The sequence below is a fragment of the Myotis yumanensis genome, unplaced genomic scaffold (assembly GCF_028538775.1).
Source record: "Myotis yumanensis isolate MYYU_CA2020_CCGP unplaced genomic scaffold, mMyoYum1.0.hap1 SCAF_14, whole genome shotgun sequence".
In the NCBI taxonomy this organism is placed as follows: domain Eukaryota; kingdom Metazoa; phylum Chordata; class Mammalia; order Chiroptera; family Vespertilionidae; genus Myotis; species Myotis yumanensis.
In genome coordinates this window covers 36,128,775-36,152,715 of record NW_027223765.1, presented here as the reverse complement: position 1 = coordinate 36,152,715, position 23,941 = coordinate 36,128,775, and the positions used below count along the sequence as shown (strand labels likewise).

The 23,941-nt window shown below is 46.4% G+C and overlaps 2 protein-coding genes across 5 annotated transcripts; one reads left to right on the top strand and one right to left on the bottom strand.

Annotated features, from left to right (window-relative positions):
• Nucleotides 1-801: 801 nt before the first annotated feature.
• On the bottom strand, nucleotides 802-11,016 carry TADA3 (transcriptional adaptor 3). Of its 3 annotated transcripts, none has more exons than XM_070390627.1 (9): nucleotides 10,867-11,016; nucleotides 9,935-10,167; nucleotides 8,752-9,002; nucleotides 8,528-8,633; nucleotides 7,477-7,618; nucleotides 7,282-7,385; nucleotides 5,358-5,467; nucleotides 3,344-3,529; nucleotides 802-1,386 (listed from the first exon to the last, which is right to left on the bottom strand). In XM_070390627.1, the coding sequence occupies exons 2-9, from the start codon at nucleotides 10,139-10,141 to the stop codon at nucleotides 1,194-1,196; spliced, it is 1,299 nt and encodes a 432-aa protein (XP_070246728.1). In that variant the 5' UTR covers nucleotides 10,142-10,167; nucleotides 10,867-11,016; the 3' UTR covers nucleotides 802-1,193. The 3 variants fall into 3 exon arrangements, with proteins under 3 accessions (XP_070246728.1, XP_070246729.1, XP_070246727.1); XM_070390628.1 differs by lacking the exon at nucleotides 10,867-11,016 and adding an exon at nucleotides 10,449-10,860; XM_070390626.1 differs by lacking the exon at nucleotides 10,867-11,016 and adding an exon at nucleotides 10,449-10,860 and having other exon boundaries at nucleotides 9,935-10,111.
• A 618-nt stretch (nucleotides 11,017-11,634) lies between these two features.
• On the top strand, nucleotides 11,635-22,514 carry ARPC4 (actin related protein 2/3 complex subunit 4). 2 transcript variants are annotated; one of them, XM_070390630.1, is made up of 6 exons: nucleotides 11,635-11,766; nucleotides 14,281-14,399; nucleotides 16,050-16,161; nucleotides 17,647-17,742; nucleotides 18,593-18,763; nucleotides 21,634-22,514. In XM_070390630.1, exons 1-6 carry the CDS (start codon nucleotides 11,650-11,652, stop codon nucleotides 21,637-21,639), a joined length of 621 nt encoding a protein of 206 aa, XP_070246731.1. In that variant the 5' UTR covers nucleotides 11,635-11,649; the 3' UTR covers nucleotides 21,640-22,514. The 2 variants fall into 2 exon arrangements, with proteins under 2 accessions (XP_070246731.1, XP_070246730.1); XM_070390629.1 differs by lacking the exon at nucleotides 11,635-11,766 and adding an exon at nucleotides 13,955-14,155.
• Nucleotides 22,515-23,941: the final 1,427 nt, after the last annotated feature.

Below are 23,941 nucleotides of genomic sequence, written 5' to 3'. Positions count from 1 at the left end.
TTTTATCTTTATAGCTCAGTTCATTTCTTCAGGGAATCTTTTCTCTTTCTCTCCCATGTGGATCTTAACCTTCCCATAGTAAACTGCATATTCACAATTTGAGGCAGGGATAAGAGCCTATTTATTCATCTGTATTCCCCAGGCTTAGCCTCCTGCCTAGGCTGTGGAAGAGACACTGTTGGTGGCCTATCCAATATCCATTTCCCTTTCCTACTCAGATCTTTGATGGATTCCACCCTCTCTTCCCATTGTCTTGGGGCTTAGAGGGAAAGCAGATACTCACTAGTTTAAACTCATTAATCACCCCTTGCCACAATGGTTGGTTCAGGAATGGGTTATGTGAAGCTTAATTTGGACAAGACATAGGATGGTCTGGAAAGGCTTCTTGCTCTTTTGGTAGGCCCTGGAAGCCAGCTCCTTCCTGCCCTCTATTGTGCTGACTGTAAATGAGGAAGTATTTGGCCTCTGTCCATTGCTACTGGCTGCCACTAAACAGCTGGAGGGGAACATACTTTAGGTGAAAGCTGACAGCAGAGAGGACAGTGTGGAGATACTGGAACCTTGTTGAACTGCTGGATTGGCCAACCCTGGAACCCACTCTGCCTCAGGACCATCAAGCCCCTAGCTAACATATTTCCTTGTTGTTAATCCACTTTGAGCTGGGCGTGTTGCAGCCACAAGTATCCTCAGAATGTACTTCCTGAATGCATTCATGGGCTAGTGGCCCATGAGCAAGACCCACCAAGCATGCTCTCTTAAACCTTTGCCACCCCACAACAACAGACATTCACAAATTCTGGATGCTTTTTAAAAAAACCACAGCAGTCACTTTATTCTTAAATTTGCACTTTACAAAACCACAAAGGAGAAGTCCTTGAGGGAGAGACAGGTAGGGGGTGGGGGGCTGGGGGATGGTAAAGAGGAGGGAGAGGAAGGCCCAGAAATGTCTCCCTCATCTGGGACCAAGCAGAGACTTGGCTCCAGGCCAGCCCAGCAGGGACTCCTGTGTCCTGGCTGTACAGAGCTAGGCCAAAGGACTTCGGGGAAAGGCCACAGTCCTCTAGAGACTGTTGCCATATGACATTTGACAAGTCAGCCACAGGCTGAGGCTTCCAGCCGCCCAAAGAAGGAAGTGGGCCTCCCTCCCCTTCCTCCTCCAGCCAGGGGAAGTCAGCCTGAGGTGGGGGTGAGGGCTACCCATCTAGTAGCTTTAGGATGCTCTCTCGCTCCTTCAGAGTCTTCCAGGCCTGGTCCTTCTCCTTCTTGGTGGGGGTCCGCTTCTTTTGCCGGGCAGCCATGATCTTGCGGAAGGCATCCATGACCTCATTGTCTGCCATCCGGACTCGCTGTCTCAGCTCCTGCCGGCTCACCTCCTCCTTTGCTAGTCTGTGGAGACCAGCCAGCCAGGTGTCATGGGAAGCCCACATCCAGAGTGGGGCCTCTCCCTCTTCCAGACTGAGTCCACCCACCATCCTAGGCTGGCACTCCTATGGACTATTCAGACCAAAAAAGCAGAGTTCCTGAACCATACTTACATGGTACCATGTGCTAGATAGATACTAGCTTCAGCTCTTCAAAACTATTAGCTCAGTTAATCCTCATAACAACAATGTGAGGTAGGAACCATTAATTATTCCTATGTTACCAGTGACGAAACTGAGGCTCAAGAAGGTTAATAAATGTCCCAACATCCTACAGCTAGTGAGTAAGAGATCTGAATTAAGGCAGGCAGGCTTCAAACAATCTTTTAAAGGTGTTCTGTTGCCAGCAGAATACCTGCTTTACTCCAGCATCCAAATTCCAGAGCAACCTAAGGATCCAGGCAGCCTAAGGGGGATGTTACTTAGAGATCTGATCTACTCCAACCTGGTAATTTTCCAGAAGGGGAGCTGCTGCTCAGGGCAGGAGATGCCTTAAGGCCCTGCAGCTGGTCCAAAGCAGGGCTGAGGCCTGCACTCTGGCTTTCTGATAGTCCCAAATTAGTTCTTTCACTGCCCATTACTTCTGTATCTGCACATCTCTGCTTCTCTCTCCCCACACCCTCCCTTGTATCTCTTTCATCTGTATTTTTCTTTTCTTGCCCTAGAGAGGGAACTAGAAAGAGGCTTTGGATTCAGCCTTGGGCTCAAGTCACATGTGACTGTTTATGGGCTGTGTGACCTTCAGCAGGGCACTCGTTTCATTAGGCCTTTATTTCCTCATTTGGTAAACAGAGAAAATACCACCTGCCCCTGGGCTATAGTCGACATTAAAGAGGAGGTTGTACATAAACCCCTATCCTTAAACACCCTAGCAGCTTGTCAGCAGCTACCACTCCTTTTAATGGTGCACATCTTTACCAAGCATCCACTTGGAGACTGCGAGCCCTTTGCTCTGCCTCTCTTGCTGGCTCCAGCACATCTGAGAGAGGCAGAGTTGGCCAAAGGAATGAGTATGCCCCGCACTGTTGGGGCTTTGTGAGGAAGAGTTAGCACCTGCCTGTGACAAGCAAGGAGACTTAGTTGAGCTGCTTCCTCTATCTCCCCAATAAAAGGGCAGCACTACCATCAGCTCCTTCCAGATGTCACCTATACCCTTGTTGTGACCAATTCAGGGCAAAAGATGAGAGTTAATATAAAATGAGTAACATTGTGACCAATTCCTTAAAGAACTGGTCCTAAATAACTGGGTAATTTCAGGTGAAGGGCCAATAGTAATCACAGATGTCAAACAAAATGTTAACAGTTGATAAATCTAGGTGGAGAGTATACTGGTGTTCATTGTACTACTCTTCCAGATTTTCTGTGTGTATGAAATTTTTCATAAAAAAACATTGGAGAAAGAAAGTAAGCATAAAAAGATGAAAAAAACAAATCATGCCTGGCCATTGTGGCTCAGTGGTTGAGCATCGAACGAGGAGGCACATGCCCAGGTTGAGGGCTTGATCTCCAGTAGGCGGTGTGCAGGAGGTAGCCTATCAATGATTCTCTCCCATCCTTGATGTTTCTCTCTCTTTCTCTCTCTCTCTCTGAAATAAAAATCACACAACAATGTGAATATAGTTACCACTGAACTGTACACTTAAAAATGGGTATAGAGTCAATTTTATATTACATATTTTTCACCACAATTATAAGTAAATGAATAAATCATAGAAGCCTGAGCCCTAGTCTGCAGGATTAGAATCTATTTGAGACATAACTTGTGGGTTGGTGCCTGATATTGAAAATTTTTTCAAGGCTCTTCAGGTGATGTAGAGGCCCTGCCAGGTTTGGAAGCCTGTTGTAAAGCCCCCACAAGGTGACAAGCAGTGGCCAAGCCCTTGTTGGCCAACCCCTGGCCCATGCATCCCATCCACACTCACCTCAGCAGGTCATGCTTCTTGGTGCGGTTGTGGGCACTGAGTGCCTTCAGCTCGGCCTGTCGTTTGCGCAGCTCGGCGAGGACCTCATCCTCCGAGTCCTCTGCAGGGCGGTCCTCAGACTCCAGCAGGCCCTGGGCGATCAGCTCCTCCTTGATGCGGCTCTCCAAGGACTTGGTGTGTGGCACGCTGCAGGGAAAGGCAGCCCTCAGCTCAAGGGCCAGTTTGCAAGGGGGACCCCTTGGAGGTATCCACGGTTAGTGAACACCTCCTTCTCTTTGGGCACCCCCTTTTTATCTATGTAGATATAAAAATATAAAGACAAGCAAATCTTGTCTTGTTTCAAACACAAGTAACATATATCCATTGCACCCCCCCCAAAAAAAGGAATTTTAATTTTTATAATGTCAAAAACCCAAAGAGAAACATTATTATTTTGTTACATTAACATTATTTTGCTGTTAAGATGCTACATATAATATACATATATTTTGTTATGTTATTTTATACACACACAGTACTCCTTCCTTATCAGCGAGGGATACGTTCTAAGACCCCCAGTGGCTCCCTGAAACCACGCATAGTACAGAACCTTATATATACTGTTTTTCTACATGTACATACTTATGATAATGTTTAGTTTATAAATTAGGCACAGTAAGAAATTAACAACATGCCCAGCCAGCGTGGTTCAGTGGTTGAGCATTGACCTATGAACCAGGAGGTCACGGTTCGATTCCCGGTCAGGGCACATGCCCGGGTTGCGGGCTTGATCCCCAGTGTGGAGCGTGCAGGAGGCAGCCAATCAATGATTCTCCCTCATCATTGATGTTTCTATCTCTCTCTCCCTCTCCCTTCCTCTCTGAAATCAACAAAAATATATTTTAAAAAAAGAGATTAACAATAACTAATAATAAAATAGAACAATTATAACAATTTACTGTAATAAAAGTTATGTGAATGTGGTCTCTGATAACGAATTGATAACTGAGATAGCTACTAAGTGACTAATGGGTAGATAAGAGGACATAGTGTGGATATGCTGGACAAAGGAATGACTCACATCCCAGGTGGGATGGAGCAGATGGCCTGAGATTTCATCATGCTACTCAGGACAGCAAAAAATTTAACACTTACAAATTGTTTATTTCTGGAATTTTCCATTTAATATTTTTGGACCACAGGGAACAGAAAACTGGGGAAAGCAAAACTGCAGACAAGGGGGAGACTGCTGTGCCATATATACATATATATATGTGTGTGTGTGTGTGTGTGTATGTATATATATCTATTTTTTTCTCCAGATTTTAAAAATGTATTTTTTTGTTGACTTCAGAGAAGAAGAGAGAGGGAGGGAGGGAGAGATAGAAACATCAGTGATGAGAGAGAATCACTGATCAGCTGCCTCCTGCATACCCCCTACTGGGAATTAAGCCCACAACCTAGGCGTGTGCCTTGACCAGGAATCGAACCGGTGACCTCCTAATTCATAGGTCAACACTCAACCACTGAGCAACACCGGCCAGGCTATTCCACATTTTGTTATATATTATTTCCAGTCTTTTATTATAGATCATTTGTGTTTTTCCCTATGTACACACATTTAAATATATCTTAAATAAAAAAGGACCACACTGTCTGTACTGTGCTAGAAGTGACCTTTTCCCCACTTAGTGCTGTACTGTTTACATCTTTTCATGTCAATTAATTATATTTCTCTTATATGATTAATAGTTGCAAGTTGTTTTATCATATACAGTTATGACAATTTAGCCAATCACTAACCTTCAGTTGGACATTTAGGTTGTTTGCAGTAAGAACAGTGCTCTGATTAACAACCCTGTACTAAGTCTGTGCATGCAGAAATGCTGGGCCAGCATGCATATTTGAAGCTTTTATTGGGCTTTCTCAAACTGCCCTTGGCCTCTCTATTAATTAAGAATTCCCCGTGTCAGGATGAACAAAAGTCAACAGAAACAGGAGCCAGACTATGAGGTGTGGATAAGATGCCACTTACCTGAAAGGCTTGTTCTGATTTCGGGGAGAGGTGCTTGCCCCATCGGCCACTGATTCTTTCCCAGACATGTCAGGAATAGGGGAGTCCTCCATAGGGGAAATAATATTTTCCTAGAAGACCACATAAATGGAGAAGGAGAAAGAGCTATAGTATTTCTGTTTTCCTGCTCCCCTCTGACTACACGGAGAGTCTTCACAGACCAAAAATATCTTTTTATTTTTCTGATCCCATCCAGCCCAGGAAACCTTTCCAGCCTCTAAAAAGCTTTGATCATTTTAGAAATCCCTTTTTTTGTACTGATTCCAATAGAGGGGAGCACAGAAGAGCAAAGATAGCACTCAATGACAGTGATAGCAGCTAAGGTTTGTTAAATGTTTGCAATGCACCAGGCACTGTGCTAAGCATATTGTGGCAGAGGCTGCTAGCTATCCAAAAGCCATTCTTTTTAGAAAATTATATTTTTATTGATTTCAGAGAGAAAGAGAGATAAAAACATCAATGATGAGAATCATTGATCAGCTGCTTCCTGCATGCCCCACCCTGGGGATCTGAGTCTGCAACATGGGCATGTGCTCTGACTGGGAATCGAACTGTGATCTCCCGGTTCATAGGTGGACACTCAACCACTGAGCCACACTGGCTAGGTTTATTGCTGCCCACATACACAATACTTCCCAGCCTTCCTTGAAGTCAGGTGTAGTCATGTGACAAATTCTTTCCAGTGGAAAGTGATCAGGAGAGACAAAAGCTACAGCCAGTCATAGCCCATTAGTCTTCCTTCATACACCCCTCCTGGCTCTTTTTCTGTGGGCTTCGACTGCCAATCACACCCAGAGTAACCTTGTGCAGAATGCATGTTTAAGATGGCAAAGTCACCACAGCTGGTGTCCTTGTCTGATGGTGTGGGGCAGAGACCCCCCTCCTCCCCTCAGCCAACCTGAAGCATGTGCCTGAGACTGTTACATGAGAGAGAAATACACTATTGTGTTTGGGCCAGAGAGGAAACCAAGGCTCAGTGAGGTGAAGGGATGTGCATAAGGTCAGACAGAGAGCATAAAGAAAAGGGTTCCTGAACCTGGAGTTTGAGTCCTGCTTCTATGTAATAGCTATGTGACCTCAAGCAAACAGTTCCCTTTTTTTGAGCCTCAATCTTCTTGTGTGTAGCATGAGGCTAACCACTGTGCTTGCCTCCAACGAGAGGGTGTGTGGAAAGTCACTTGCACAGGGCTCAGCCCTTAGCCAACACTCAAGTAACTGTGAAGTAGTGGCTACCTTTGGGGAGGTTAGAGACTGGGAAGGGCTTCTAGGATACTGGTAATGTTTTATCATACAAGTGCTCATTTGTGAAAAGTTACAAAGCTATACATTTAAGACCTATGTACTTTTCTAAATGTATAATATACTTCAGTAAAAATGAAATAAGCCCTGGCTGGTGTTGCTCAGTTGGTTGGTGCATCGTCCCATACACCAGATGAGAGATTGGATGTCTGAGTGGGATAATGGGCAGACAGGAGACTGGGCGGGTAGGGAAAGGAAGATGATAGATGGCTTTGGGAGCTTTAATGCTGAGGCACCTCTGAACCCTCTTGTTTTCTACCTTGTCTGTTGAGGCTCAGGGTTTCTACCTTGTAATGTTCAGCCTCATCTTCTGGGGGTTTCAGCAGCTCCTCTAAGAAGGTGGTGGGTTCGATTCCTGGTTAGGGCACATACCCAGATTGCAAGTTTGGTCCCCATTTGGAGTGTGTGTGGGAGGCAACCAGTTGATATTTCTCTCACATTGATTCTCTCTCTCCCTCTCCATCCCTCCCTCTCTTCTCCTCTCCTTCCCTCTCTCTCTCACTCTGAGATTTAAAAAAAAAAAGAATGAAAGAAAACATTAAAATAGAAAGTAAATGTGGTTGCTGTTTTGGGTTGGGGTGCTCACCTCCACCAAGGCCTGCAGGAGGCGCTGTGTCAGGGCACCAAATGGGCATCCATCTTCAGGCTGCTCATGCTGGGCCTCAGACTTTTTCAGCAGGGCATCCACATCTGAAGCAGGCAGAGAAGTGGTGGGTAACTGGGCTGAAATTCTGGGAACTCAAGTCCTAGCCTGGGGTAGGCAGCGAGGTGAGGGGCCTACCTTTAGTGTCCAGTTCGGTCAGTGGCCCCATGAGGCCTTTCTTCTTGTCAGCCACAGCTGCTGCCCGGGCCCCGTCCTTCTGCTCCTCCAGCAGGTCCTCCTGTGCCCAGCGTTGGGAGTAGTGCTTTCCCAGGGGCGGGATCTGTAGGAGAGACTTTAGGGTCAGGAGAAGGAATTCTCTTTTGTATTGCTTGAATTTATTACTGCCTATATGGATTACTTTTTCAAATACATTTTTAAAAAATTCAGACAAGTGACGTAACAGAGGTAGATCAAAGTCCTGTGGCAGCCCTCAAAAGAGACCAACTTTCTGCTGGGGAATCTGCAAAGGAGTTTTGGTGAAGGTAACACGAGGTCAGGGTTTGAACGGTGTATCAGTGTGCCAAGAGGAGGAGAGCAAGTGCAGAGGCCCAGAGCCCAGCAAGGATCCTGTGGGGGTCAGGAGTAAGGGTAAGGTGCTTGGTGGGGCTGGTGAATGCAGCAATGAAGAGGGAGCATGGCCAAGGAAACTGGAGAGGGGCGCTGGGGCTGTGCCACCAAGGACTGAGACACTTGGACTCGATCCTGTGGGTAATGAGAGCCAGAAGACTGGGAGCAGGGTCGTGTCGCATCTGAGCATGACAGTGGACCTATGGGAGAGTTCCCCCAACACTTCTATTTTCTACACTTTCTTTAATGGAATCTGTTTTATTTTCATCATCAAAAAATAAACTTTTACATTTTATAGGAAAAAAGGCCCCTTTGGAGGCAGGAAGCATTAAGAACCTGTTTGGGTGAAAGCTGATGGAAGTCTTGAACCAAAACAGAGGGGATGGAGACGTGCAAACAAGAGAAAGCCTCACTGAATTTGATAGTAACCATCTGGTGGGATAGAAGGGAGACAATGCAGGGAGAAAGATGAGAGATTGGATGTCTGAGTGGGATAATGGGCAGACAGGAGACTGGGCGGGTAGGGAAAGGAAGATGATAGATGGCTTTGGGAGCTTTAATGCTGAGGCACCTCTGAACCCTCTTGTTTTCTACCTTGTCTGTTGAGGCTCAGGGTTTCTACCTTGTAATGTTCAGCCTCATCTTCTGGGGGTTTCAGCAGCTCCTCTAGCGTGCGCACCTCCTCATTAGTGATGTCAGCACAGTAGGGCTCCACTGAAGCCCAGAACCTGCAGGGAGAAACAGATCCTCGGTGGGCACCCTTGCCCCACAAGCCTCAGCCCAGGGCTTCTCCACAGTCTCCACTTCCCAAATCCCAATGCCCCGCTATGTTCTCTGGCCCAGAACCTGTTGGGGGCATCATTCTTGGGGATCCGTGGCACATCAATTGGGTCATCAGTGAATTCATATTCCTGGATCTTGGGCTGAAGGTTTTTGGATTTGGGTCGCCCGGGGCCAGGGCCCGGTCCATGTCCTGCCTTCCCTTCCAGTTTCTGCTTCTTGGGCTTCCCATGTTTGGGGGGAGCCCCAAGCTCATGGTCTCGACCCAGCTTCAGGAATCGTCGGTCACCTTTCTTATCCTGCCAGTCAGTGAGGATCTGCAATTCAGAGACTGACACTGAGGGGGAGAAGGGAAGACACAGGACAACTCTTTTCCCAGTAAAGAACTAGGATCTAGAACTTGAGGAGACACCAAGGTCTTTCCCCATCCCCCTTTTATTTAGTAAACTCCTATTCATCCTTCAAACTTTTCTGTACCTCTCTCAGGATTTTATTCATATACTTATCATTCCATTCATTTGTCTGTACTCTGATGCACTTCTGTAGTACTTAGCAGAAAGGCCAAAAAAACAACCCCAGTACATGTTAGCTCTGGGAAAATATGCTGGTGGTAGCTTTTCGGTGAAGACAAGCCTCCCAGCAAACCTTCACTTATAACATTAGGTTGAGCCTTTGCAAAAAAAAAAAAAATCTCTTAATCCTCACAAAAACTCTGAGATAGGTGCTATTTTTCAGCTCGGTTTACAAATAGAGAACTGATGCTCAGAAATAGAATGTAACTTTCCCAAAGTCACATAGCTGAAAACAACAACACTAGCAAGTGGTTAGGCCAAGATTCAAAAGCAGGTTTCCTCATTCCATGGTTAAGGGTACTAGCGGTACCCCTATCCATAACACATCACCTGGTACTTGTCTGCACCCACCCTCCTTTTAGTTGGCAAACTCCCTGAAAGCCAGAATTGTCCTAATTACCTCTCTCTAATGATTTGCATAGTACCCACAACATAATGGTGGTGTCTGTGTGTGTGTGTGTGTGTGTGTGTGTGTGCGTCAATAAATGCTTGAATTAAAAATTTTGCAATTTATGAGGATTACCCACGTTCCTGCATATCACACAAGCCCAATTTGGGTCTCTCCCTCCCCCTCCAACCTCCTGTGCCCCAGGCTTTAGCAGATGGGGCTAACTGAATGACCCACCCATAACTTGTCACAGTCCATCCCTGGTGATATCCCCTCTGTAGGGTATCACCTGGGTTTCAGCCTCCAACACTCGCAGGCGCCGACTGGCAGAGGAAAGCAGGGTCTCAAGTTCCAGCTGCAGAGTGTCCAGCTCCTCGATGCCGATGCCATCGTCCTCAGAGCGGGCCAGCACTGCCGTGTAGCGTGGACAAACTTTCAGGTGGTCCACAGACTTGAAGTCATGGAACTGCAAGGGGCAGTCCTTCAGTTCACTCATGGCCTAGGATACAGGACCCTGGGGAGCTGGAGAGGAGAGGGCCATTGATGGTAGATGGAACGGCACAAGAAAAGCCCAAGGGCTCTCTCCATCGTGTGCGAGCGTCAAGGAGAAAACCAGGCTTCAGTACCCTTTTGACAGGTTGATGGCCCAGTTTCTACTCACAGACCACCTACTGTGCACCAAGCACAGGGCATTTTACCAGCTTCTCACTGAATTCCAACCCCTTGAACAGGAACCATGTGATCTCCATTTTACAAATAAGGAAACTGAGACTCTGTAAGGGGGGTTACATGCCCAAACTTACCAAAATGCAATTTGAATGCAAGTGGTTGTGCATCTGTGCGCCTCACCACCACGATGTGCTATGCCCTGTCTTCCCGATGCTCTTCCCTTTTGTTCTACTCCTCCTGGGTTCTGCTAACTAAGCCTCTGAGTTCCAAGCATCCCATTCTTACAATGTGTTCATTCGCCTCCCAGCCTCGTCTTGTCTCGCCCATCCCCACATTGCCCCTCCCTGATAATGGTTAAGAATGTGGCTGGTAAGCCAGACATACCAGGGTCCAAACCCAGGCTTTACCATTCTCTATTCATGTGACTGATAATGTTATTTAACCTTCCTGAGTCTCGGTTTTTCCATCTGTAAAATGGGGACGAAAGAAGTCTGGGTCTGTTTCCTCCTAAGAAGCCTGAATCTGTAAAATGGGGATAACAACAGTACCTACCTCCCCGGGATGTTCTGAGGATTAAGAGATGATGCTCGTCAAGAGCCCAGTTCAGTGACTGGCACAGAAGTGGGACTGCTTAAAGGCTGGTTCCCCCCCACCTTGGGTCGCCCCAATACCCCGCCTTCAGGGTCCCCGTCCTCTCGGGACCCCCTAACGCGGCCCCCGCCCCCTCCACCTCCTCACCCCAGCCACCTACGACCACCGGGTCGCGATAGGGGGCGGGGAGTTCCGGTTGGTGTATCAACCACCCGGAACTGGCTGAGAGCGGGCCCTGCAGTTGACGCGGGGGCGGAGACACGGAAGGGCGAGCCCTCGGTGGCCAGCGGGGGAGGACTTGCTGGCCGCCCGCGAGCCCACTGCCAGGGTGAGGGGTGCGCCTCGGGTCTACCCTAGGAATCAGCCGGGCTGGAGGGCGGGGCTCGGCGGCCGGGTTTTCAGTCTGACGGTTAGTCCCGCCGAGCCCCTGGGGCCGGCGGTAGGAGGGGCCGGAGAAAGGATGGGGGCGCAGAACCGGAAGGAACGAAGGTCTCCTCGGCCTCGCTTAGTCCAAATATGGTGCCCAACCTGCGGCCGGGCCGCACCATTGCATAACTATGGGGAAAGAAAGCGGAAAAGAAGCCAAGCAGGTCAGAGTAAAAAGCGAGAGCTTCATGCAGAACGGAAGAAGCACGAGTATCTATGTGAAACTTCAAGAGTCTAAAAAAAGCAAGACAGCACCAGCGGGAAAAATTCCGAAGGACCAAGTGTCCCGAGGCTTCCCTTCCCCCGCCCGGAGCATCGATGGTACCGCCCGGAAGTCTGGGCGGAGACCGCGGCTGCGCCGCTGTGAAAGGGCAGGCGTCGCGGGCCGGGCCACTTCCGTACTTCCGCTTCCCGGCCCAGCCAGCGCCCGCGATGGTGAGAGAGCCGGGCCGGGGACCCTCCCCGTCCCCCCGCTTCACCCCCTCTTCTCCCTTAGCACTGTGGGTTTGGGGGGATACGGCTTTGCGGCGGAGAGGCCCGGGCCAAGGGATGCTGGGGGTTTAGGGGCACGACGAAGCTGGGAGGAGGGGGGCGGGGTAGGGGCCGAATGAGGAAGGGGCCAGCGGGTGACGCCCCGGTGAGCAGCAGCCCGGTGGCACCCTGGTCTGGCCCCCGGGCAGGTGGAGATACTCCTGATGCTTGAGGGGGCCGGAAGTGGCGCTTCCTAGGCTCGTGGTAGGGCCTCCCCGCACATAGTAGGCCTGAGCCCGTTGTAGGCGCTGAGGCGTGTAGTAGGGCCACTTCCCCAGAATAGAAGAGCTTCACTAAATGCGCTGCTCTGCTCCCTCCTGCCTGCTTGCCCCCACAGCTTCCCAAGGGAAGCGTCCAGACCTCGGTATCCCATTCTTTCCCTTGCCCCTGCCTTGCGCCTACCGTGCTGAAGATGTCTTATGCTGCCTCCACCCAAGCCCCTTCCTGGTCAGAACTTCACTGTGTTAGCCTCACTGCAGGATGTAATGTGTAAGACCTGGTACTGCCGACCCCTTCCTCCCTGGAGATCCTCCCGTTTGATAAATGTTCCCGGAAGTTAAGTGATAAGTATCTCGTCTCCTGGCTTTTATGGCCTGGTGTTTCATGGTGACTCCTGAATCTGCCTTCCTCAACTCTCTCAAAGGTTTGCCTGGATATCTTGAAGACACCTTGACATTAGGCCTCCAGAGCAAAACTCCGCTTCTCTCCTAAAATTGCTTGTCCTCCTATGTTCCTGATACTGGCCATACCTCTCGATTTTTAAAAAAAAATCAAGTTTATTGGGGTATTATATGAAACTATTTTAATGGTGAAAGGGCAGGCATCACGGGTTTGGTCATTTAAAATTTTTACTGCTGAGTAGTATTTCATTGTGTTGATGGACCGTAGTTTGTTGGGAGGTATTTAATTTCATAATTATTTACATCTTTGTCAGTCTAATCCCTGTGCTACTCACTGCTTGTCCTCTTTCACACCCCTCGTCCAGGCTCTCATCAGCACTCTTTGAATAACCCTCTCTGCCTTCTGTCTCACTTCCTCTCCAATCCATTCTGCACAGAGCCTCCATGTAGTTGTGTAACTTCCTCTCAGAATTCCCCAGCAGTTTCTTACCACCATAAAAGAAAGCCAGACTCAGTAGCCTGGCATTTGAGATTCTCCATAAATCTCCAGGCTATCATTGCAGCCTCATTTACTGACTCTAAAATACTTTCCATATACAGCAACATTGTATTCATTACTACTTCTGGAACTCTTAATGCCCTGTGTGTTATCCTAACTTTGCTTAAGTTATTTCATTCATTCATTTATTGTGCAGGAAATGAATAAGGTACTATATACAGGGTGGGGCAAAAAACAGGTTTATAGTTCATGTGGAAAACAATACATTAATAAATAATAATACAAGAACAGACTTTTGTATACTCGCACTGTAAACCTACTTTTGTCCCACCTTGTATGTTAGGTACTGAGCAAGGTGTAGGGTATGTAGATTTGAATAAAATAGACATGGTTTATTGATCATGAGGCTTACAGTCTAGAGAAGGAGAGATCACTTTACTAAAGATGTATGAGGAATGTGTTGTTGTAAATTTTAAGAAATGCTTTGAAGGGCAAGTCAAGAAAGAATTCTCTGAGGAAGAGCCCTCCTCTGAGTAAACCAACATCTGAAGGATGACTTAAGTAAAGAGAGGTTAGAAAAGCCTGCACATAGATAGTTCAGCATGTGTGAAACCCTGAGGTGAGAAATCAACTTGGCTAATACCAATATAAGGAAATGAAGAGAAGCCAATGTAGCTAGAAGCTGATCCTTCTAGTGGGGATGCCCTTATTTTTCTCATTGTAAAATCTAATCCTTTTCCATCTTCAAATCAAAGCCAATTTCTTCTATAAATATAAATCTAGTTATGCCACAGTTATCCTTTATATCATGGCCTTTCCTCCCCATTGAGTTGTTTAAGGGTAGAGATAGTCTTAATCATCTTAAATTTCTAGCACCTAGCTCAGTGCTTGGCACATAGTAGACATCCATATGTTGGTTCAAAAGATAATTGAGGACAGTCACTCACCTGCATGTCTCTATACCAGAGCTTCTCAACCTCAGCACTATATGGGCCTGAATAATTCTTTGTTGTGCATTGTAGAACGTACAATAGTATGCCTGGCCTCTTATCTACTCAGTGCCAATAGCACCCCATCCCAAGTAGTGCCAGTGAATAATGTCTCAACATTGCTGAGTGCCCCTGGCAGGCAAAATGGTTCCCTGTTGAGATCTTCTGCTCAGGAAATTAGAATGGTGAGCACCTTTACTTTGCTGTCTGAGAGCCTGGCTCAGTACTCTCTGGCTCCTGAGTAGCCAAAGCAGGGGGCCAGTGGGTCTGTGAGACAGATTCTGATCCTCCCTTGGGGTTTTTCCTACAGACTGCCACTCTCCGTCCCTACCTGAGTGCCGTGCGGGCCACATTGCAGGCTGCCCTCTGCCTGGAGAATTTCTCCTCCCAGGTTGTGGAACGACACAACAAACCGGAGGTTGAAGTCAGGTAGGGAAGAAAAAGGTCATGGTGGGGGTAATGGGTGCAGCCTCAGAGATGGCTAGAATGTGCCATGAACTTCCATTCTGGAGTTGTCAGGACAACAACAGTTCACATATTTTGTCTTGCTGCCAGATGAACAGTGATTCCTAATTTGGAGTTCAGAAAACAGGGTCAGTGGGTTAGCAGGACAAAACCCAGGGGAGAAGTTAGTCTGGTGTAAAGATTGCTTGACACAGGTATGACTTCTCAGAGTAGAGCTGTTTGGGAAGTATCTCCTGTGGTATTACTGAACCCAAGGGTAGTTTAAGAGAGGATGGAGAATTTAGTTATCTGAGATGCTATCTCCATTCTTTTCTAATTTAAACATCAAGGATGATTTTTTTTCTCCCAATCAACTTGGACTCTTTCATCTCCTACTCCAAATATTCTGCGTTTTGGGTTGTATTCTCTTATCTAGTTTATGTTTTGTAAGCAAGTTGTTCTTTTACCCTTTAAAGTTTAATCTGGAACATATGTATAACTGAGAGACATGGTGTTACCACACTATATTGATATGATTTAAATTTTAAAAATTGACAAGATGTTAGCATGTGCCATGTTATGTTACTTAACACATGGTTTCTAATAGGCATTTAAAATTTTTTTTTATAGATTTCAGAGAAGAAGGGAGAGGGAGAGAGAGATAGAAATATTAATGATGAGAGAGAATCATTTATCGGCTGCCTCCTGCATGCCCCACACTGGAGATCGAGCCCAAAACCCAGGGATGTGCCCTGACCGAGAATTGAACTGTGACCTGGTTCATGGGACAACACTCAACCACGTGACAACAGCTCACAGACACTACCACTGCAGTTGATTACCATTACATAGATCTAGGGATGCAGAGGCATGAAAATGGGAACTGAGCTAAGAGGGGTCTTTTTTTAAAATATATTTTATTGATTTTTTACAGAGAGGAAGGGAGAAAGATAGAGAGCTAGAAACATCGATGAGAGAGAAATATCGATCAGCTGCATCCTGCACATCTCCCACTGGGGATGTGCCCGCAACCCAGGTACATGCCCTTGACCGGAATCGAACCTGGGACCCTTCAGTCCGCAGGCCGACGCTCTATCCACTGAGCCAAACCGGTTTCAGCTAAGAGGGGTCTTAATGCTGAATAAATGAATCAATAGGGATTGATAATTAAGATGCCAGACTAAGTTTGTCCTTTTCTCCAAGGCATCCTCTCTCATTCCTTAAATGGTATGTGGGTTTGCCTATATTAAAATAAGAGCTGTCATTTGTAAAGCTCCTCCTACATGTTCCTGGCATGCTATTGGACACTTGACCCCTCTTTATCTCTCTCAGTCCTTGCCAGTGAAATAGGAATCAGTCATTTTACAGATGAGAAAATTGAGATTCCAGTAGGGTAACTTGCCCAGGAAAAATAACAGAGGAGGCTGGATTTCAAAACCTCTTTGCCCTGACTCCAGAGCCTGTGCTCTTGCCATTGAGAATACACTCACTGGCTCCCAGCTTGGAGCAGCCCTGCTTGTGAGTCTCCTGTTCCTTGGACTCTGGTCTCAGGAAGTGATTGTAGGACCTGTGTGGGGTCTCCCTGAGCATTCTGTTCCTCTCTAGTACAGAGCCTTTGTGACATTGTGTTTTCAGGAGTAGCAAAGAGCTCCTGTTACAACCTGTGACCATCAGCAGGAATGAGAAGGAAAAGGTTCTGATTGAGGGCTCCATCAACTCTGTGCGGGTCAGCATTGCTGTGAAACAGGTGAGCTCACTGTGGAGCCCCTGCCTCTCCACGAGGCCAGGAATCCCCACAGAGATCTGGGTGGATGGAAACTTGACTATATACCCAGGAAATGATTTGCCAAACTCAGCAGGTCGGTAGAATAAAGAGCAAGCAACTCTTATCTCCTAGGCCAGTGATGGCGAACCTTTTGAGCTCGGTGTGTCAGCATTTTGAAAAACCCTGACTTAACTCTGGTGCCGTGTCACATATAGAAATTTTTATATATTTAAATGCCATTTAACAAAGAAAAATCAACCAAAAAAATGAGTTCGCGTGTCACCTCTGACACGCGTGTCATAGGTTCGCCTAGGCCTTGCCCTGGATTAGAAGTCAGGGAATATAGCAGCCAAGGCCATGGGCCAGTTAGTATTAGCTCACAGAACCATTCCTAAGGAGTGAAGAATAAGTCCAGTTCAGGAAAATAAATAGTAACAGTACCAGTACCAGTCATAAACTCTGAAACTAAGGTTTAGGGAAAAAAACAAAGTGCAATTTATATTTCCTTAGATGTTTTACAAATGTCTGACCTTCCCAGCACCCCCATAATTTTTGCCATATCTGTGAACCATCTTGACAGCTGTATACTTAGTAGGTTTCTTTAAATTGACTTAGTTTCTTTAATAGAAGCTATGTCATAAGTGGAAGAACAATATCACTTGCCAGATGGAGGGAACTCTAAAAAATAAACGTAATGAAAACAAACAGTGATTCTGTTGCCTACAGGAAGCCCTACCTCTGGGATCTGCTCTCTGTTAAAAAAGGAGATTATAAAGTGTTGGGGACTGTTCAGGGCATACTATTACCCAGCTGCAAAATTACTTCTTAGAAATAGTTAAGTTCAGGGAGAAACTGGGAATCATTTCATGTTCAGTCTCTGATAAGCCAGGTGAAATATATCACAGACTGGGAAATGTAGCACTAGTGAAATGAGAAAGAGAAAGGCATCTTTGAATATAGATGAGGACTCTGGAAGAAGTGGGTAGAACACTCAGGTTTGCCAAAATTCCCTCTCTGGAATGGACAAAGATGAGATCATGATAATGCCCTGTTGGAGCACATCTAATATTATAGACCAGGGGTCCTCAAACTACGGCCCACGGGCCACATGCAAATACAAATATTGTATTTGTTCCCGTTTTGTTTTTTTACTTCAAAAGAAGATATGTGCAGTGTGCATAGGAATTTGTTCATAGTTTTTTTTTAAACTATAGTCCAGCCCTCCAACGGTCTGAGGGACAGTGAACTGGCCCCCTGTTTAAAAAGTTTGAGGACCCCTGTTATAGACCCTCCTTTCAATTGGCAACCAAGTGTCCCATGATTCAAAGTTCAGGCAGAGTGCTCCCAGTCCCAAACCCCTCTGGCTTCAGTGAGCCTTGGGGGAATTGGGTCAGAAGCCCAGGCTACAGGTTTCTGTTAGTTTATGGTATCAGCTTTAGGGAAACTTTTCTGCTTTGCTCTCAATAGGCTGATGAGATTGAGAAGATTTTATGCCACAAGTTCATGCGCTTTATGATGATGCGAGCAGAGAATTTCTTTATCCTTCGAAGGAAACCAGTGGAGGTGAGACTGTGATTCACATGTTCATGATGTCCAGGATTCTATCACTAAGTCCACTGTCACTGGCATGGGATTGTTTCTAGAACCAGGATTGCTACTACTCTAACTGTAGGGCATCCAACCACTGCTTGAATTGAGAATGTAGCAGCAAAAAGGACACAGTGAGTCAAATTCTTTCTAAGCTCTGCTGCTAGCTGATTTCATAGTCTTTCAAGGATACAATTGACTGGGTCAGTTGTTGCTGACTTTGTACTTCAGTCCTCTCCACAGACTCCCTGTCATATTGACTTAAAATGTCCCCAATGACTGAGCAACACCACCCACACAGAGCTGCATGCAGCATCACCAGATATAGTAGACGTGTTGGACAAGCTAGTCCTCATTCTGAGCTAAAATCTTCTGGTCCTAGCCCTAACCTCTGAGGCCACCCAGGATAAGTAAAATTACTCTTCCACACACAACCGATCTGACAGTTAAAGGCTCTATCCAATCTGTCTCCCACAGCATCTCTTCAGACTAAGTGTTCCCTGTTTTATTTGATTCTTCTATGACAAAATTTCAAGTCTCTTCACTCTCCCTTGACTCATTCTGAATGCTACTATTTGTGCCACAGATAGTCTTGCTGAGACGTCTGATATGCACAAAATCCTCAACTGGGTTCAGTTCCTTGGATCCAACATAGACACCCCACCAGAGCAGGTGGGCTGCTGACTGAAAGGAGTGTAGCTTGAGAGAAGATTGCAATCAGCTGGAAGCATGTGACTGAGTGAACCCAGAGGACATGGCCAGCTAATTTCCCCCTGGGGTGCTAATCTCCTTTTTTTCTCTTCCTGCTGTCTTCTTCCTTTCCTAGGGTTATGACATCAGTTTTCTGATCACCAACTTCCACACAGAGCAGATGTATAAACACAAGTTGGTGGACTTTGTGATCCACTTCATGGAGGAGATCGACAAAGAGATCAGTGAGATGAAGCTGTCGGTCAACGCCCGTGCCCGTATCGTAGCTGAGGAGTTCCTTAAGAATGTAAGTAGGGGCTTTCCTGGTTTCCTTCTAGAGACAGGAGCAGCCATGGGACCTGTTAAGAATTTAGCATCTGGCAGGAAAGTGGTGCCAGTGTGTGAGTATTTCCGGAGGCCTCTAGGATCTCTGGTGGGTGCCAAATCAGCCAGGTGCCTTGAGGCTGGAGAAATGAGCTTCATCTTTCAGAGGTGCAGGGCATTTTCCATAACTGGGTATCTAGGGGATACCTCTCTCCTAGTCTTCTATTGGGTCTTAGATGCTAAATTCTATACGTCAAAATGTACAGAGTCCTCTATATCTAGTGCAAGCCCCAAGTGAGGCATGTTAAATCCACATGTGGATTTTCTAGGAATGTAGGACAATTAATCATAGTGTAATTCCACTCCTCAAACAGACTTAAATATTTTCCTTCAGCGTCTGTTCCTCAAGCTTTAAGCCACGATTTCTTCAAGCTGTTTTCCATCACTTTCCTGGCCTAAGTCCTCTGGATCTTTTTTCAACTGTTTGTGCCTTCCTAACTGAAAGGACTGCAGTCCTCTGAAGAGGAGGAATTGTAAACATTGATGAACTGATGACACAGTTGTTCTTGTTTAGATATTTAGGACATGCCGCCTTCTTTTTCTTTTTCTTCTTCCAAACAATCTTTGGTTTGTTGACATGTTCCATTCAGAGTTGACAGTGATCCCTAGATGGTAGATTTATGTTTATTCTTACCAGTGCATACAGGCCCAGCCCAGAAGGAGCTCAGATTCCTAAAAATGGAAATTACACCCGCTTCCCCTGGGCTTTCATTATATTGAGGGCAGCCAGCATACAGAGTAGCTTTACTGTGCGCACAGGGTAAGTGTGCTTGTTCAGATCACACAGGCTATGAAGTTAGACCACCTGAGTGTGAGTCTAGGCTCCTTGCCTGCTTGAGCATGGACTGAACCTCTTAACTAAGCTTGTTTCCTCAGCAGCAAAATGAGGAGACTGAGCAATTAATATGAACCTTACATGTGGTTGAACAATGAGGAAATACATGTAAAGCATATCACTTGGCAGATAGTAAGTGTTGTATGTATTGTAGTACCAAAGTTTTATGGCCAGGGCACTAGGAGGCCTTTGCATTCAACTTTAAAGAAAAATAGTTCTTGCCCCAATTTAGTACTTAACTCATTTATGCACTAATCACTCTTATGCTGATTATATTTTTATAGTTAGGCAGCTAAAAAGCAATTCACATGCTTGCTTTATTTATTTATTTATTTATTTATTTTTTAAAATATACTTTATTGATTTTTTACAGAGAGGAAGGGAGAGGGATAGAGAGATAGAAACATTGATGAGAGAGAAACATCAATCAGCTGCCTCCTGCACACCTCCTACTGGGGATGTGCCCGCAACCAACGTACATGCCCTTGACCGGAATCGAACCTGGGACCCTTCAGTCCGTAGGCCGACGCTCTATCCACTGAGCCAGACTGGTTAGGGCCACATGCTTTATTTAATACCTTAAAACAATCTTTGCCCGGCCATAGAGGCTCAATTGGTTTAGCATTGTCCCATGCACCAAAAGGTTGCCAGTTCGATTCCCAGTCAGGGCACATGCTAGAGTTGTGGACTTGATACCCAGTAGGGGGCGTTCAGGAGGCAGGCAATCAGTGTTTCTCATATCAATGTTTCTCTCTCTACATTTAAAAAAAACACAATCTTTGAGGCAGGTGTTAATCCCCATTTTACAGATTAGTAAACTAGAGTTCCAGAAGTTAAATCACCTTCCCAAGGTCCCTCAGTAAGTGGGAGAACCAGGACTAGGAGCTAAGTTTCAGACTCAGAGATCCTGGAATAGCACTTTGGCATCTGGCAGGGGTCACATATTCAGGTGGGCAGGTAATGTATGTGAATAAAGTGGATTGTGTAGGGACCTAGTGAACTCATGCCTCACCTGAAGGGGATCACCACCATACAGCTTCATCTTACAGCTTTCAAAAGAATCCCAAAGTCTTGCCTGGTTAGCGTGGCTCAGTGATTGAGCATCAACCTATGAACCAGGAGGTCACGGTTCGATTCCCAGTCAGGGCACATGCCCAGGCTGCAGGCTTGATCCCCAGTGTGGGGCATGCAGAAAGCAGCTGATCCATAATTCTCTCTCATCATTGATGTTTCTATTTATCTCTCCCTCCCCTTTCCTCTCTGAAATCAATACAAGTATATTTTAAAAAATAATAAAAGGGACTCTTTCCCCCTCCCCACGTGGGAATCTGTACTTGTTCTTTAATAAATTTCCACCAAAAAATTAAAAAAATAAAATAAAAAATTTAAAAAAGAATCCCAAAGTCTGGATTAGTATCCAGAGTCTCCCTTATTTTCAAGGTTGGCAACTAATTCATATTCTTTTAAACACTGTATGGGCTCATTTTGGGGCTTGGCTATTCATTCATTGGCCTATAACCTCTGGTCTGTAAAATGTCCAGGGCTGTTCTTGGCACCATGAGGGATACTTAATGGCAGAAAACTTGTCAAGGGCCTGTCCTAGGTTGGAGGACCACACAGAGCTTGAGCCCTCTAAGTCCCCAAGCCCTTGCATCTCTAAAGAAGCAAGTTGCTGTGACAGTGCTTTATAGCAGCCTCTGTGACATGGCTAAGAGGAGCTATGGAAAAGCCCATACCACCTTTAATTTCGCTGCCTTGTCTAGTGCTAGGTTTAGGGCCAGTGTCCTAAAGATCACTGGGAAAAGCATGCCCACAGGGGTGTCCTGGGACCTAATCCTGCCCCCTCAGAGGTCTGAGCACAGTGGCAGCTCTCAGATCGGCCCCCCTCACCCCCCCTCAGCAGGCCTACTGGAATACAGCAGTAACCATCATTCACCATTTCTTTGTTTTCTTGACAGTTTTAAACATCTGACTGGATCTCGTGGCCTTCCCCCTCAGAATCTCCTGTGTCTCTGCAAAGGCATCCTGGAGTCACTTCTCAGAGCGACAGCAGAAGCAGAGGGGACCTGGGTTGGGGTGGGCATTAAATGCGGGAGGGGGGGTGGTGCGCTTGCTAGCTGGTGACAAAGCAGCAGTGAACTTGCCCCAAGGCCACACGTGCCTGGTCAGGCTGGCTTCTGATGTTCAGTCCCCTGGGCGGACGGATTTTTTTTTAGTGTCTTGAAATTTAAACTCTGTGCTTGTAGGAGACTGTAACCTTTTTGTCTTTTTTTTTTTTTTTTTTAAACAAAAACCTCCACTTCCAGTGGCTGTGACTGGTCCCAGTGATTGTACCTTATTGGTCGCTGTGGGTCTGGGCGGGCCTGGAGCCAAAAGGCGACTACTGTTCCTCCCCCAAGTCACCCCATGTGGGGAGGGAGGGAGGTTTCAGACTCCAGTTCCTCTCCCTTGCCCTCTTATTCTCAAGCCTCCTTGAGCCCAGTAGAAGCCGTGGCTAGCTTCCTGAGCTCTGCCTGAAAATCGCCACTCAGCACTGGTTGGGGACAAGGGCTGAACCAGTGGCCACCAGCCACACCTAGGAGCTGGAACCAGAAAGCCAGGCAACCTCTGGTCACAGGGGCCACTTCCAGGCCTCTCAGCTGAGAGGGGTCACTGTTTTGCCTTGTCTGTCAGTGCAGTGCCTGTGCTGAGGTGGAGAGGTGAGTCCTATCAGATTCCTGGCTGGGCCTTCCCACCTGCTCTGGCTTCTCTGCTCCCATGCTCGCTGTACCTTTTCTTATTCTGATGGGTCCCCCCGCCCCTGATTAAACTCTCTTCTTGCCCCTTTGGGGCTGCATGAGGTCTGTGCTCTGTCTGCATATGTGGAAAGAGAGAGGGGAGGTGGGGCTTTTTCTTTCCAAAGACCATGTGACTGGCACTTGGGCCTGGGGTCACCACCAGAAGCAATCTTACAGTTCCTGACATCCCTGCCTAGGGCCCTAATCCAGAGTCTTCCATTGCAATCTAGGCACCACCCATTTTAAAAACTGTTACCCCCACCTATAAAGAGCTTTGGTCCTTTTTGCCTAATGAGCTCATTTGGGCTAAACCAACCTCGGAGAGACAGTGATCCCATTTTATGGCTAAGGAAACGGGTTCCATAAGATGTAGTAGCTTGCCCCAAATTGAGCCAGTGAGCAAAAGGGTAGATTTCAAATCCAAGACTTCTGCCTCTACCAATGCTAAGACAGTACTCAGTAGCCATGTGTGGTTATTTAAATTACTCAAACTAAATAAGGTTTAAAATTTACTCACATGATCCCACCAGCAACATTACAAGTGCTCAATAGCTACCAGTGACTAATGCCTATCATGTCAGATGATACATATGTAGAGCATTTCCATGATCACAGAAAGCTCTTGGACAGTGCTAGACTTGGTGAATCCTCCCAAGTAAACAAGATTGCTTGTATTTGAGTCCCAACTCTTAAATATATTTTACTGATTTTTTAGAGAGGAAAGGAGAGATTAGATAGAAGCATCCATGAGAGAGAAACATCAATCAGCTACATCCTGCACATAAACACACACCATACCCCCACACACAGGGGGTGGAGCCTGTAACACAGGCATGTGCCTTGACTGGGAATTGAACTGGGGGCCTCTTGGTTTCTGGTTTGGCGCTCAACTGCTGAGCTGCATCAGCCCGGCATGAGTCTAAACTCTTGCTGAATTTGAGTAAATTATAAAGTGGAGATAGTTAATGTAAACAATCTCGCATAGTTCCTGCTATACCGGTACTAAGTAAACAATAGCTGATATTTCCACCAGCCCACTATGCAAGCTGATAACTTTCCTCATCTAGTCATGGGCAATGACATTATCCCTGTCTTGGAGAGATTTGGGGGACTAGTAAAAGCCAGGTATGTAAATAGATGTGTTGAAGTGTTTCATATTCACTATAAGTCTTGGGGCCCACAGGGCATTATTTATGGAGGAGGATGCCGGGAAGAGTTTCAGAAGGGTTGGCCTTTGAGCTGAGCTTTCAAAAGTGTTCTAGATGGCCAACGGGTCTCTTGAAGTAGAGGACAAGGTGATGTTAAAGGGAGAAAGGGCTGGGGCTGGGAGCAACTTGGATAGCTATCATCCCCTTTATGACTTACCTCTGTGACCTCTTCCTTCTGCCTTGCAGAATGAGGTGTGCCCTACTCTGGGGCACATGACTGTGTTCTAGCTTTGCAGTGAATGTTAAAGGTGCTCACAGTGAAGATAACCACTATAGAGTAT

Excerpts from the sequence above, each read along its gene's own strand:
- TADA3 (XM_070390626.1), bottom strand. The coding sequence starts at position 10,481 with ATGCACAACCACTTGCATTCAAATTGCATTTTG. Across the intron at positions 9,003-9,934 it reads TGTTGGAGGCTGAAACCCAG|ATCCTCACTGACTGGCAGGA; the intron begins GTGATACCCTAC and ends TCTGAATTGCAG. Across the intron at positions 3,530-5,357 it reads AATCAGAACAAGCCTTTCAG|CGTGCCACACACCAAGTCCT; the intron begins GTAAGTGGCATC and ends CTTTCCCTGCAG.
- ARPC4 (XM_070390629.1), top strand. The coding sequence starts at position 13,970 with ATGGGCCTGAATAATTCTTTGTTGTGCATTGTAGAACGTACAATAGTA. Across the intron at positions 16,162-17,646 it reads TCAGCATTGCTGTGAAACAG|GCTGATGAGATTGAGAAGAT; the intron begins GTGAGCTCACTG and ends TGCTCTCAATAG. Across the intron at positions 17,743-18,592 it reads TTCGAAGGAAACCAGTGGAG|GGTTATGACATCAGTTTTCT; the intron begins GTGAGACTGTGA and ends TTCCTTTCCTAG.